Source organism: Camponotus floridanus, unplaced genomic scaffold (genome assembly GCF_003227725.1).
Source record: "Camponotus floridanus strain SB8 unplaced genomic scaffold, Cflo_v7.5 scaffold155, whole genome shotgun sequence".
Classification (NCBI taxonomy): Eukaryota; Metazoa; Arthropoda; class Insecta; order Hymenoptera; family Formicidae; genus Camponotus; species Camponotus floridanus.
Window position 1 is genome coordinate 171371 of NW_020229276.1, and position 13343 is coordinate 184713.

A 13343-nucleotide genomic window follows, 5' to 3' on the forward strand; every position below is an offset into this window, starting at 1 on the left:
GGATTCAATCGAGAAGCGCCAGAAATTAAATTTTACTTGAATTTTATGCAAAAGCTAACATAAAAGATTCATCGAGTTTAATCTACGTCTAAGATATTGCGTGAAGTAATAATGTGTAAGATAATACGCATGATATAATCATAAAAATTGTGTTTTTTAATTAGCAAAAAGAAGCTATTAATTTAAAAATTATTAAGAAAACAAAATTAAATTGCCGAAAAATGTAATTTTTTTTGGAGAAAAATTAATTGTCGATTTATTTCAAAATTTCTTATTAAATTCTTAATGGATATTCCATGGAATCTTTTAAATGGTTTATAGTAATATACAAATATATTATTACAATAATAATATTTCAGAAATCAAGTTTTTCTCACATAAGTTATAATACAAGTTATATTTTCTTACAATTATCTTCAATTTTAATCAACGTCTATATAACGTCTATAAAGGAAATAAAAATTGCCGTGATAATAATTATTCATATAAATTGTTTTTATATAAATTGAAATATATCATAAATTTTCAGTATGATATTATAATTAATTGTAACGTAGCGATTATAATTGATTGTATCTTTATTGTAATTGATTGCATCTTTATTATTAGCATCTTTATTATAGCTTTGCAAATATCGCTCTTCCTCTTTTCTATCAATATCAAATAATATTAATCATTTTGCAACAAATTAATTTTATCTTAAGTATTTTTTATGTCATTTTGATTCCATGTTAATAGATATTATTTTGATATAATTGTTCAGTAATGACATATATTCTTTACGGAAAAAAAGAATTTTAAAAAATCAAACTGTACTGTCAAAATAAGAAATGAAACTTACTGTTATGGGGCGGCATGTGGCTGAGATGGCAAGGTGCCTGCTATATAAAAGGTTTCAGGTTCAAGTCCATTGAGGCAGAAATATTTATTTCGATGATGTAGCCGCCCCAATGCTCCTCATTCTCCTCCCTTCTTATGTCCCCTGACGTTATACTCTATAGATTATTAATATTCTATAGAGTATAGGGCAATTATTGACATTTGTGGAGTTAGGCTTAAGGTTTTTACAAATGTCATTGTTTACAATATTATTAAAAAGGAGGATATTATAGTTGGTAATATGATAATATGGAAAAGCACATTCAATATTCCTCATGGTCATTAAAGTACGTATCCCTATCTTTTTCAATTTTGATCTTTTTCCATCTCCAACGATTTTTGAAAAAAAAATGTGATGAACTATTTATTAGACTGATTCTGTATATGTACCCTGCTTTTATGTATATTTACGTGGCGTTCGCGTATTGCTTAGCATTGCATATATATAATTTTTGCATCGTAATTGAATCGGAACTTGCAAACTTCGTCCTTTGTACATTTCTGTTATCTAAAATTCTTCAACAAATAACACTGCTTCAACAAGAACACTTTCTGTATGTAAAATTACCAGCGTCGTTTATTCTCATTAAAAAATCAAATAGCAGTTCTTTACTTGACCAAAGTATCCGATTTCATTATATTAGACATCTGATACGATGAAAATTGAATGCAATATTCCACCAGATACTACAACATTACATGCACATATATGCGTACATATAAATAAATTGCAATTAGCACATTATGAAAAATATAAAAATTATAGATATTATAAATTCTAGTTACCTCTGCATTACATTCGGTTGCCATTGCAAAACAAAGGGCTACATTTGATACATTGAGATTTTCCTTTATTATTTCAACATAAATAATATAAAAACAAAATTAATTATTAAATAATAATTTTATAAATGAATTAATAAGAATAGATTATTACTAACGTCAAATGCCATAATCATATCTATTTGTGATGTAAATTCTCCTTCCACAACGAGTAACACATTTTTTGCCATTTTTCATATCTAGGTATCTATATTTCGTAGCTTTGCAGATACATCCTTTCCACTCTTTGTTCATTTCTGCCCATAATAATATCAGTGAGTAATATTAATGTCAAATAATATTAGTTATTTTACAACAAATTTATTTTATCTTAAATATTTTTTATGTCATTCTGTTAATTTCGATTTCATATTAATAGATAGACGTGATATTATTTTGATATAAATGTAACAATATGTATATTCTTTACAGAAAAAGAGAATTTAAAAAAGGAAAATCGAACTTTACTGATAGATAAAATGAGAAATCAAACTTATTGTTCTTCATTTGTATTCCCCCAATAATGACGCAATGAAGAAATCAGCGATCTTAATATTATTAATATGATAATGTTGTTAAAAGATAACGTTAAAGATTTAAAAATAGTATATATAAGATACGTGACACGTACATATGCGAGGAATTTCCTATTCTATTTCTCCTTTTTATTTATATATTTGTAGTGAGAATACAAAGTCAAAAAAATGTACATAAGAGTACACGCGCTATTTCGTGTTCGTTATTTTGATTTTACATTCTCACAATAAATAAATATATGAACAAGAAGAAAAAAAAAGAATTAAAGAAAAAGAAAAATGCGATAATATGAATAAAAATATAGATAAATAATTAGACAGATAGAATAGATAGATAGATAGATAAATAGGTAGAGAGATATAAATAAAGAAAGAGAGAGAGAGGGAGAGAAAGAGAATAATCTTGTTTTAAATAAATTTCCTTATTTTGAAAATATGCATTTTAACATATTGCGATCTATTCGTTGACATATATCTTGACTAGATGTAAATATTTTACCTTTAATTCGTAAATCTCTCCTTTAGCGAAACAGTAGTAATAAAATTTAATTGAATTCAATTTCGAACAGATTAATGGAAATATTCAGAATCTTCCTGAGTAAATATGTAAGCCAAGCTCAAAATTATTTATATGCTGTATTAAATATGTATTTTATATACGCTATATTGATATTTTTGTAAAAGATATGATTCGGCTCTAAAGTAAACATGTCATCGACTATATAATCAATATTAAATAACTTTTCAATTAATATTATATCAATATAAATTTTTCAATCAATAATAATTTTTCAAGGAATCGCAATATTAAAATAAATATTATAGATAACGTTATTATTATAGTAAAATGAGTATTATTATAGTAACGTTAATATGATTTAAAAAAATGTATGCACATAACTTTTACACGTATGTTTAATTATATTTTTATTTTTTCTTATTACATAAATCTCCGCAGTGTAATTTTAATATTTCTACAACATTTCCTTCGATTTAGAATGCATCATTATTCGTCGTTATGCAATTTTGAATTCGAGAAGGAAGGAAAGTTTGTAGAACTAATGTTTCAGTCTAATGTCAATAACCGCATGATTTCGATTATATCAAAATTCATTCAATATTGAAAGATTGTATTAACGTTGATTTTTATTATATACACTCGTGTTTTCGCCTACCTATAACACAATAAGATGTCGTAGAACATAAAATCTAAATACGAGAATAAATTAATGAGATTCATGCAACAGACTCCTCTCGGGAAAAGATCGGAAGAAGATCTTTGTTTCTCGAAAGATCGCAGATTCAAAAGCCAACAGAAACATTCAAAGTATTCGAACGATCTCTGAGATTCGATTCTTGAATTCATTTGCAAGAGAAATATATCCATAAATTCTGCTCTTACATGCAAGTTGTAAGTTGATTAACTTGGCACATGGTTTCTAGCCAATTAACTTATAAATTTCTCACAAAAATGGAATTTGCGTATATTTTACGAATGCATTCAAGAATCGGGACTCTGGTCATTAAAAGAAAGCACTTAACAATATCAACACACATAATCAAACGAGTACTCTGTCCAGAGTTGAGTCAATCGACTACGAGAAAAAAGATTTGACGCAACGATTCTCTGCCGAGTCGTCCTTTGAACTTTGTCTATCTTTCGATGACGGGAATCTTCCCGTTTAAACGGCACCGGAAGCAAGCGAGTTCGCTGGAGAACGGAAAATCCCGGCGAAGAGGACAATATGATCACGCTTGTCGTAGATCAGGTAGACGAATGGATGATTGGCGTTGAAGATAGCGGGCTCGGTGGGTCGGCTGGAGCGGAAGGTGAAGATCGCGGTGGCCGCGGCCGCAGTGGTTCCTTCCTCAGTGACTTCAATGCGCGCTCGATGAATGGCATCGCCAAGATGTAGGCTCGACTCGCCATCGGCGACAAAGCCGCGCAAATCTGCTGCTCCGGGTGACAGCAGTTCTCCAGCGCCCAGAGCGTACAACAGTTGATTTAGCTGCAGCTCTCGTTCGAGTTCGAAGCGTGGCAGGTTTACTTCGACTTCCCGCGGTGGCATCCCATCATCGAGAAGCTGACGGAGCTCTCGGGAACCCTTCTCGGTAGCCAATCGCTCCACCAGCTGACGAATGCCATCCTGCGGCTCCGAGTCCTGAGAAAGGGCTCGCGCGTTGGAGAACGGGGGCAATAATACGAACATCGATATGTCGTTACCCTTGTAAGGTAGCTCCAAAATGTACACGCCTAATTCCTCCGAGACGACTGGAAAGAAAAAGATTGCGCTTAGTATTTTAAGAAATGATATAAATTAAGAATTTATTCTAGTGATATGAAGAATTGAAAAATTTTTAGGATTTTTTTTTAAGTATATTAGAAATTGATCATTTTACACAAGTGTGTATTGATTTTGAAATGGTACGTAAATATTTTTAAATTTGGAACACTTTGCTTTTTTTCTCAATAAGACACAATATATTTAAAAATATATGATTTAATGACGTGCTGTAATTATTTGAAATAATAAACATAGATTAATTTTATTTCACAGTATATTTTTGGGACATAATCCTAATTTCATTAGAAAAAAATTGAAAAACAAAATCGTGTTATTTTAAAATTAGATATTGCAATTTTGTTGAAACGTTTTTATTTCTTGAAGAATTTAAAAAATATTAAATATTAAATGTTAATTATTTAAATTGTAATTTAAGATTTAATATTCCTACAAAAATATTAAATTTTGTTAGTAATTTACTTTAATTAAGTTAGTTAAATTATTTCTTTATATGATTTGGAAACGGGTAAAATCTCATTATAATTAAAGAAGAATTTAAAACAAATTTAATATTTGTTTAAATCATAAAGATTCTCAAGAAGATTAAAATTAATCAAATGAAATAAAAGAATGGAAACACCTTTCCAATGGAAAGAATAATATTTCGCGACAGGTACAAACGCGAAAAGGCGCTTTTGTCTATTCAAATAAATCATAATAAAGATTTTTTATAATACCATATCTTAAATTGCATTGTTGCTATTCCTTTTTATAAAAAAATTAATTAATGTTTAAAAAATTAGATTATTAAGATTCGTATCATTCAGGAGGATATATTATTTTTAAAGATATATTATTCAGATTATTAAGACTTAAGAATATAGGCAAATCAGAATGAAGTGAATAGCATGAAGTAAATAGCATGAAGTGAATTTTCTTACCATGATTAAAGTTTCCTTTCTGACGCATAAAGGTGATAACAGAGTTTTGTGTGCCGGAAACGTAGAAGATATCGCGCTTGGAATTCTTAGGATCGAAGCGCTGAGCCCATAGGCCTTTAAAATACGCCGCATTTGCCAGAACCAGATCCGTATCCCCGCTGATGCTATTGGGTGGCAAGAGATCACGAATATGACCTTTTGTCATATTGCTGACCCAATCGTTGATGCGAGTCCTCACCTCGGCGGGATTTGTACGGAAATCGGTCACTTGCATTTGATCACCGAAGAAATCGAACATGCAATCGCGTAGCTTCCTAGAATTTGTGATCCAAAATTTGTTGGCGACTTTATACTCATAATCCGTGGATTCGTTCTGTAACAAAAAACATTAGGGATGAGAAAATTGTTGACGTAAGAAATTTCTCAAAGAAATGAGTCTTGCTAAAAGCTTGAAATTTATATCACTCGTGTCTATTGACATAATTAAAGAATATTTTTGATCTCAAGATAATAAATAAAATCGAGTAAATATATATTTCGCATAAATAGGACTGTTAATTTTCGAAATATGATGAATATCTAGAACTGTGTTATTTTCTTCTCTAAAATTGTGAAGTATATTTCACATTCAAATTATTTATTTATATTCAAGTAATTCGCAATTAAATCAGTCTATATGATATATCTCAATATCTATTTAGCTACACATTATAACAATATAAATTTCATAGCTTCTTAAGTGAGAATTTTATATTATTCAGTTTATTTCTTTAATTTAATTAATTTTTAATTTAATAATGATATATTAATTATATATAATAATTAAAATTCAGTAGTTTAAAAAAATATTAATTTATACAGTTAAAGATAATATAATATATAATTTTTATTATTTTAAATTGTAATTATTTTATATTATTTATCTTTGTCTGTATATATTAATTTTAAAATCTATAATATTTTTAATTAATTTATATTTATATTTATTGGACATAAAAATTATATCTGAATAACTGAATATTCAGTATTAATTCAATTGATATAGAATCTTTAATTTTATTAAAATTAAGGATTAAAACATTTCGTCGCAATGAAACGATAAAGTCATGAAGTCATCTAGGAACATTTCTTTTTGTATATTTAAAACTTTATTAAGAATATTTTTAATTCTTAAGAAAATAAATATAAAGTAAAATCTCCTTTCACTAATAGAACTTTTAATTTTTAAGAGATGATAAATTTTTGGAAGTGTATTACTCTAAAACTGTTAAGTTATTTTATCCTCGAATTATTTATTTATTTATTAATTCCACATACTATGTATCCATAATTAATTTTTTTTTCACGATTGCTCAATTTTATAATAACAGTCTAATTTTTATAGTTTCCAAGGCGAAAAGCTCACATCTTTCAATTTTACCCGATTAAGGACATTTCGCCGCAACGACAGGATCTTAAAGTCGTCCAAGGACTTCTGCCATATATTTTATTAGAACCTTGGGGATCCGGAGGTGTTGATGTAACGATAAATCGCGCGCGATTCGCCTTGACATACCTCGGGCGAAGTAAATCGCATGGCGAATGATTACGCAATCTGATAGAATTTGCTGGAATTGCTCACCTGGGAACGTGGCTGATTGAGGAATTTTTCGTAAGCGTAAAAACGTTGCATGTCGACTTTTGACAGCTGTTCGGGAATACGAAGAGCCTGTTTAAGGGAGCTCTCGGTTGTGCCACGGGCCCCGAAGTACGCTAAGCTCAGAGCCTGATGGATGCTGTGCGGGCTGAAGAAGATATTATCCTTCGACTCTATCAGCGCTGCTTTCTTCAGACTGTCCAGCGCGAAGTCGATACGGGCGTTTGTCAGCGATATCTTGGACATCGGGTCCATCATCGTAGGAACGTCGTTCCCCGTCAGACATTGCGCTGAAATCATGCCGATTGCCAGCGACAGCGACAGCATCGCCTAGAAGACAGGAAAAAAGGTGTAAAAAATTAATGTTATTAAAAAGTTAAAATATTTTAACGTAAGATATTTTATATAATTTTATTATATAATTAATTATAAATTAAAATATAATTTTATTATATGTATAACTATTACATTACTAATATTATCATAAATAATAATATCAATATATTGATAAACGCTTTGTTTTTCTCTGCGTTTCTCAATTTTCCTTCGAGACGTTTAAATATTTTCGGATCTTACAAATATATTATTTACTATACATAAAAATATATTTCGATGAAATATTAATGAAAGAATATTATTGATAAAAATATTGCGTTGGATTTTTATGATTTTTTCGATTTTCACGATTTATCTTTTATTCGATCGCTATATTTATCGAGCTCGTCTGTTGTCGAAAAATTAAAGATATTCCACGCGAAGCTGACATCGTTCCCTCAAGTATTGGCGTTCGTGAGGAAAAAAACTTTCTCGCTCGGCAGAGAAAGCAGACGTGGAATCGTACGTTCGATGCAAAACGCGAGACACACTGGGAAAAAATGTGGGCCATCTATAAATATACAATATTTTTTTTTCGATACTTTGCAACACAATTTCCCACGCAACAGTAGTCTCTGATTTATGCGGATTTTTAGAACACGTATCCCGCAATCATTATGTATCGAGAGACCGATCGCGACTGGATGGATAATCCTTTCGATCCGAATACAGCCTAATTATTCAGAGAACAAGGACTCAAATTTTCAAGGACTTAAATTTACATCTGAATTTTTTAAAAATAAACGACAGAATTATATAACATCTCATCCTTTTTCACGCGATTGCATATCACGATTCATCCGGTACATGTTCTCTATTATTCGAAAAGTGATGCAACTGCACGCGAATCCCCTTCACAACTTCCTTCCTCAGGGCGGTGCTCTCGGCCCTGCACAATGCGTATGGCGAAATTGCAGCCGGATCGGAAATCGGGGGCTAGGAAACGAGAGAAAGTAGCCAGCGCTGTATGTGACATCATCATAGGGCATCCGGCTTTCTTGGTTGAAATTAACGTGTCGAAGGTGGCATTTTCGAATAAAGATAGAATCGTCGCAATTGCATCTAGATAGCGTGAAATCTCTGCTTGACAATTAATAGCAACGGTATGTAGCGTAATTACTGATGGCACGATAGCGTGGCCATCGTAAAAATTTTCTTCACTTCCTCGATACAGTTGGAAACTAGGATTAAAGTCAGAATAAAAATCGTCCCTCAAAATAAAAATTAAAAATTTAAATTAGAATTGAAATCATTCAATAGAATAATCAGAATAAAAATTAATTGAAATTAGGATTAAAAATGACAAAATATTGAAATTCTATTAACAGAATTCAAATTTGGTTTCAAATTAAATAATGAAAATACATCTAAAGTTTAGTCATTTTCGTCCTTTATAAATTATTTGAAACATTTCAAGCAAGTGGATAAAATTAATCTTTGCATATTTGTCTTTTCTTTACAGTTTGTTACACGTTTTTTTCAGAACATTGCTTACAAGCAATATGTCGTTATCAATATTATAACAACAAATCATAAGCACGTTCAAATTTGATAATTTTTTATTAGAACAATTTTTTGGAAATTTTATAATCATATATGAAATTCTTGTGGCTACATAAATAATATTATTATCAATCATAATCGCATCATGTGTGTATTAGATATCGATCGTGTTGAAATTAAAAATAAAATTAAAACCAGAATGAAAACAAGCTTGAGTGAATTAAAAGTGAAACGTGGAATCCGAAAAAAATCCGTTTGAATTAAAATTAACGAGCTCGACTTAAAATTAAAATAGAGATAATTATGAATTAAAATTAAAAAATTCAAACTAGAAATTTCAAGTAAAAATTTGAGAGAATTAAAAGTTGATTTTTTTTATGAGATCTAAATTAAAATATCGCGGGAATCGCTAGTGAATTCTTTGTTCGTATATCCTCCTTATTTATATGATGATCACGTATCATGTACAATTCATGACAAGCTTACGACGTAGTTCTTGCCTATTTCATTCTTGGAAGCTACTTTTTTCGTTTTTTTTTACGAATGATTAAATAGCTCGATTAATCACTTATTAAAAACTTATGAATGGGGAATTCCGTGAGAATTAAGAGTAGCTCTCTCTCTCTCTCTCTCTCTCTCTCTCTCTCTCTCTCTCTCTCTCTCTCTCTCTCTCTCTTTTTCTCCACAAGCATTTCAAGACGCAAAAATTGTATAAAATAGCTATAAATGTAGTCTAATTAACTCATCAAAAGCCACGAGCATAATAGATAAAGAATAATTGCAGTTAATGAGTTGAAATTCTTTTATTATTTTGTAAGGAATAACGTCCACGTGAAATTAACAATCACATTTGGCGTTAAATATATACATCGGTATTTATTTTAAATTTATTTATTAAAAATATATTTGTTAAATAAAGATATTTATTATAAATATATTTATTTATTATAAATATTTTATATAAATTTATATATTTATTAAACATATACATCAATATTTACGGATAACTGTTAGTGGATTCTGTGATATCACTACCTGTTTATAATAAAAAAATTGTCCGATGTCTCACAATAAATACATACAAAGTATTAATGCGTTGTGAATATCTTTATTACATCAATTTCGATTTGACACCGCTTCAGATAAAACGAGATAGAAATTATTCAATGCTTAGGCATGATTGTTAAGACTCGAGGAAGTTATTTTTTACACATACACACATACACACACACACACACACACACACACACATACACACACACACACTGAATTATCGCTACGAATTTTTTATTTATGGAATCTTCGATTGACTTTACAATCGATTTTGCATAAAATAAAATATATATGATAACTAATAGTGGATTTAAAATTTATTATTATTTATTATTATTTATTTATTATTTATATTAAAGAAATTTACAAACTTTATCTTATATAAATCTAAACTTATATCTATAAACTTATTATTAAATAAAAAATCTATAAGCTTTGATTTTTTTCTAAGGATAAGATTTCCAAAAATTGTTAGACACGAAAGCCGAGTATTCTAATTAAAAAAATATTTCCTTTTTAAATACAATAAAATATATTTTCAATCAATTTAGAAATTAATACGAAGAGGCAAAAACATTCTCAGTCTTTCGATAAGACTTATCGCGGTTGAACTTATATTGGAGCAACAGAGGTCAAGATGTCATTTCTCAAAGAAATACAACAACATTAACGTCTTTCCGACAACGCGAACAATATTCTATCTTTTATCGAAGAATTTTTCGAAAATCATCTTGCCCCTTTGACGGATTGAAACGTAACGAAGTGGAGAAAACGCGAGTGGAACAGACGATACAGTGGCACTCACCGTGAAGAACGACATGGTTGGGCACTTTCTCGAAATTCCAGCGATTGGGAGATCAGCGATGATATTCGTTGATCGATTATTACAGCACGTCCGAGTCTCGATCGAGAAGAAGCAGGACTGAAGGTTGCGAGCGACCATAAAGAGAAGAGAATGTCTGAAGTGGCCCCACTCTTTTCCCACTTTGTCACGTTTTTGAAGAACGTCACGAGGTACACGACAAGCAATGTCCAGGATCGGATCCAATCGAGAAGTGCCTGAAAAAAAGTTGTACTCGAATAAATTTTATGCAAAAGCTAATCTTGTTTCTCTTTTTAAAAAATGTAAAAAAAGGAACAATCTCACAGAAGATTCATCATATTTAATCTACGTCTAAGATATTGCGAAATAATAATAAATATTGTTCTTAATTAGCGAAAAAAATATTAATGATAAAATTATTAAGAAAACGAAATTAAATTGTAATTTCTTTGGAGAAAAACTAATTGACGATTTATTTCAAATTTTCTTATTAAATCCTCAACAGAAATCCCATGGAATCCTTTAGATTTTATAGTAATCTGAAAAAATATTATTACAATAATAATAAAATATTTCAAAAATAAAGTTTTACTCATAAGTTATAGTAAAAGTTATATCTTCTTAGTTGTCTTCAATTTTAATCAATATCTATTTAAAAAATCATTTTCTCTCTTTTAACAAATATATATTTGTAAATTTTATATATAATAAATGTATTTCATTTATCATATTTTTACAATTTAAAATATATAAAATGTAGATATATGTTATATAATTTATACATAATATGTGTATATTGATTAAATTAATTATCTACTAATTAAGTAACATTAGTAAATTAAGAAAAAAATATACCTGTGCTAAGGGTTAAAAATTATTTGGCATTTATATGAGAAATCTCCTTCTGATTTTCATTTACCCAAAGCTCTATCAATTCGACCTTGAATGCGTTTAAGTATATGTACATAAATACTTCTTGTGAGGAACAATCATTCCTCGTCTCTTGGAAATGCCCAGTCATAATCATCAACTTTATTACTAGAAAATCCGTGTTGTCTCTGTCAATGATCTTACATTCATTATTGTTTGCACGTTTTACTTTTGTGTGGAAAATAATTACATTTCGAAAAATTCATCTTCTTGAAAAAATTCAACTTCGTTTGTGCATAAATCTATTTAATAAAAAATTTATGCATAAATCCGTTTAATAAAAAATTAGCCCGAAATTTTTCAAAGATTCCCTTCTCTTATCTAAAACAAATATTAAAAATATAACAAATATAAAACAAATATAAAACAAATATAAAACAAATATAAAACAAATATAACAAATTTATATGTGGCAAATTCATACAAAATCAATCTGGCATAAATTTCATCTCGATCTTATCAAATATATATTTTTCACTCGTGTATTTCTCCATCCATCTACAAGGATGAGTCAAGATTGACAGGTCAAATAGCTTAATGAACAATTAAATGGTACGCTTGAAGCTCCTGATCTCGACGCCGCTATATTTTATATTAGAAGAATTATTTCCAGTTTTTCTTGCGTTTTTCATGGGAATAAAAATTATCGTGATAATTATTCATATAAACATATATTCATATTGACAAAATGTATCATAAATTTTCTGTATGATATTATAATTAATTGTAACGTGACAATTATAATTGATTGTATCTTTATTGTTATTGATTGCGTCTTTATTATTAAGTTAACAAACAAAATTTCCAATAAATCATAAATTCTGTCTTTAATAAAAAAATTCTTTATGTATAAAATAGATTATTTATAACAAAATTAATAGAAATGTCAGAACATCATGTTAATAAAGTAAAATTAGATCTGATAAAATTATTAATTTTTTTCTTATAATAATTTAGGAAGAAAAAAATATATACATTTTAAAATTATATTCTTATATACAATTATTATACATTCTTATTTACGATAAATTTTAAACATAAATTTAATTTACATAAATTTTAGAATAATTATAGCATTTAGAGAAAAAAGAATATTATTATGAATTAAATAATTGTTTAATAATAATAATAAAGATTTTTAAATAAATTAAATAATTTATATAAAAACTGTTAAATAATACACATAATTTCAATAAAAAAAAGTATTCATATTATTAAAAGAATTCAATTCTTCATCTAAATGAAAGGAAAATTATCGAAATATTAATTATCATTAGAAAACTTTATTTGCTTTATTCAAATTCAATATTAAACTGCATTAACTTATAAGAAATGTAATAAAATATTTCTCGACATACATTGAGTATTCTTTTATCTTACCTGCAAATAAATTATCTGAGATGAAATCTCATCCGCAAGTCCACCGATTTATCAAAGAACTTTCTGATGATAAGACTATTGACAGGATAACAAGTTCTTATAATAGAATATATCGATTACACCGATATGAATTCTCATTGATTTTATATGTCATGATTTAGAAAATTACTTAAAGAGAAT

At 28.5% G+C, this 13343-nt stretch overlaps 1 protein-coding gene across 1 annotated transcript; it reads right to left on the reverse strand.

Moving 5' to 3' along the window:
• Positions 1-3350: 3350 nt before the first annotated feature.
• LOC105247925 (serine protease inhibitor 88Ea) lies at positions 3351-11030 on the reverse strand. The gene is made up of 4 exons (XM_011252391.3): positions 10836-11030; positions 7085-7429; positions 5464-5836; positions 3351-4509 (listed from the first exon to the last, which is right to left on the reverse strand). The coding sequence occupies exons 1-4, from the start codon at positions 10971-10973 to the stop codon at positions 3920-3922; spliced, it is 1446 nt and encodes a 481-aa protein (XP_011250693.1). The 5' UTR covers positions 10974-11030; the 3' UTR covers positions 3351-3919.
• Positions 11031-13343: the final 2313 nt, after the last annotated feature.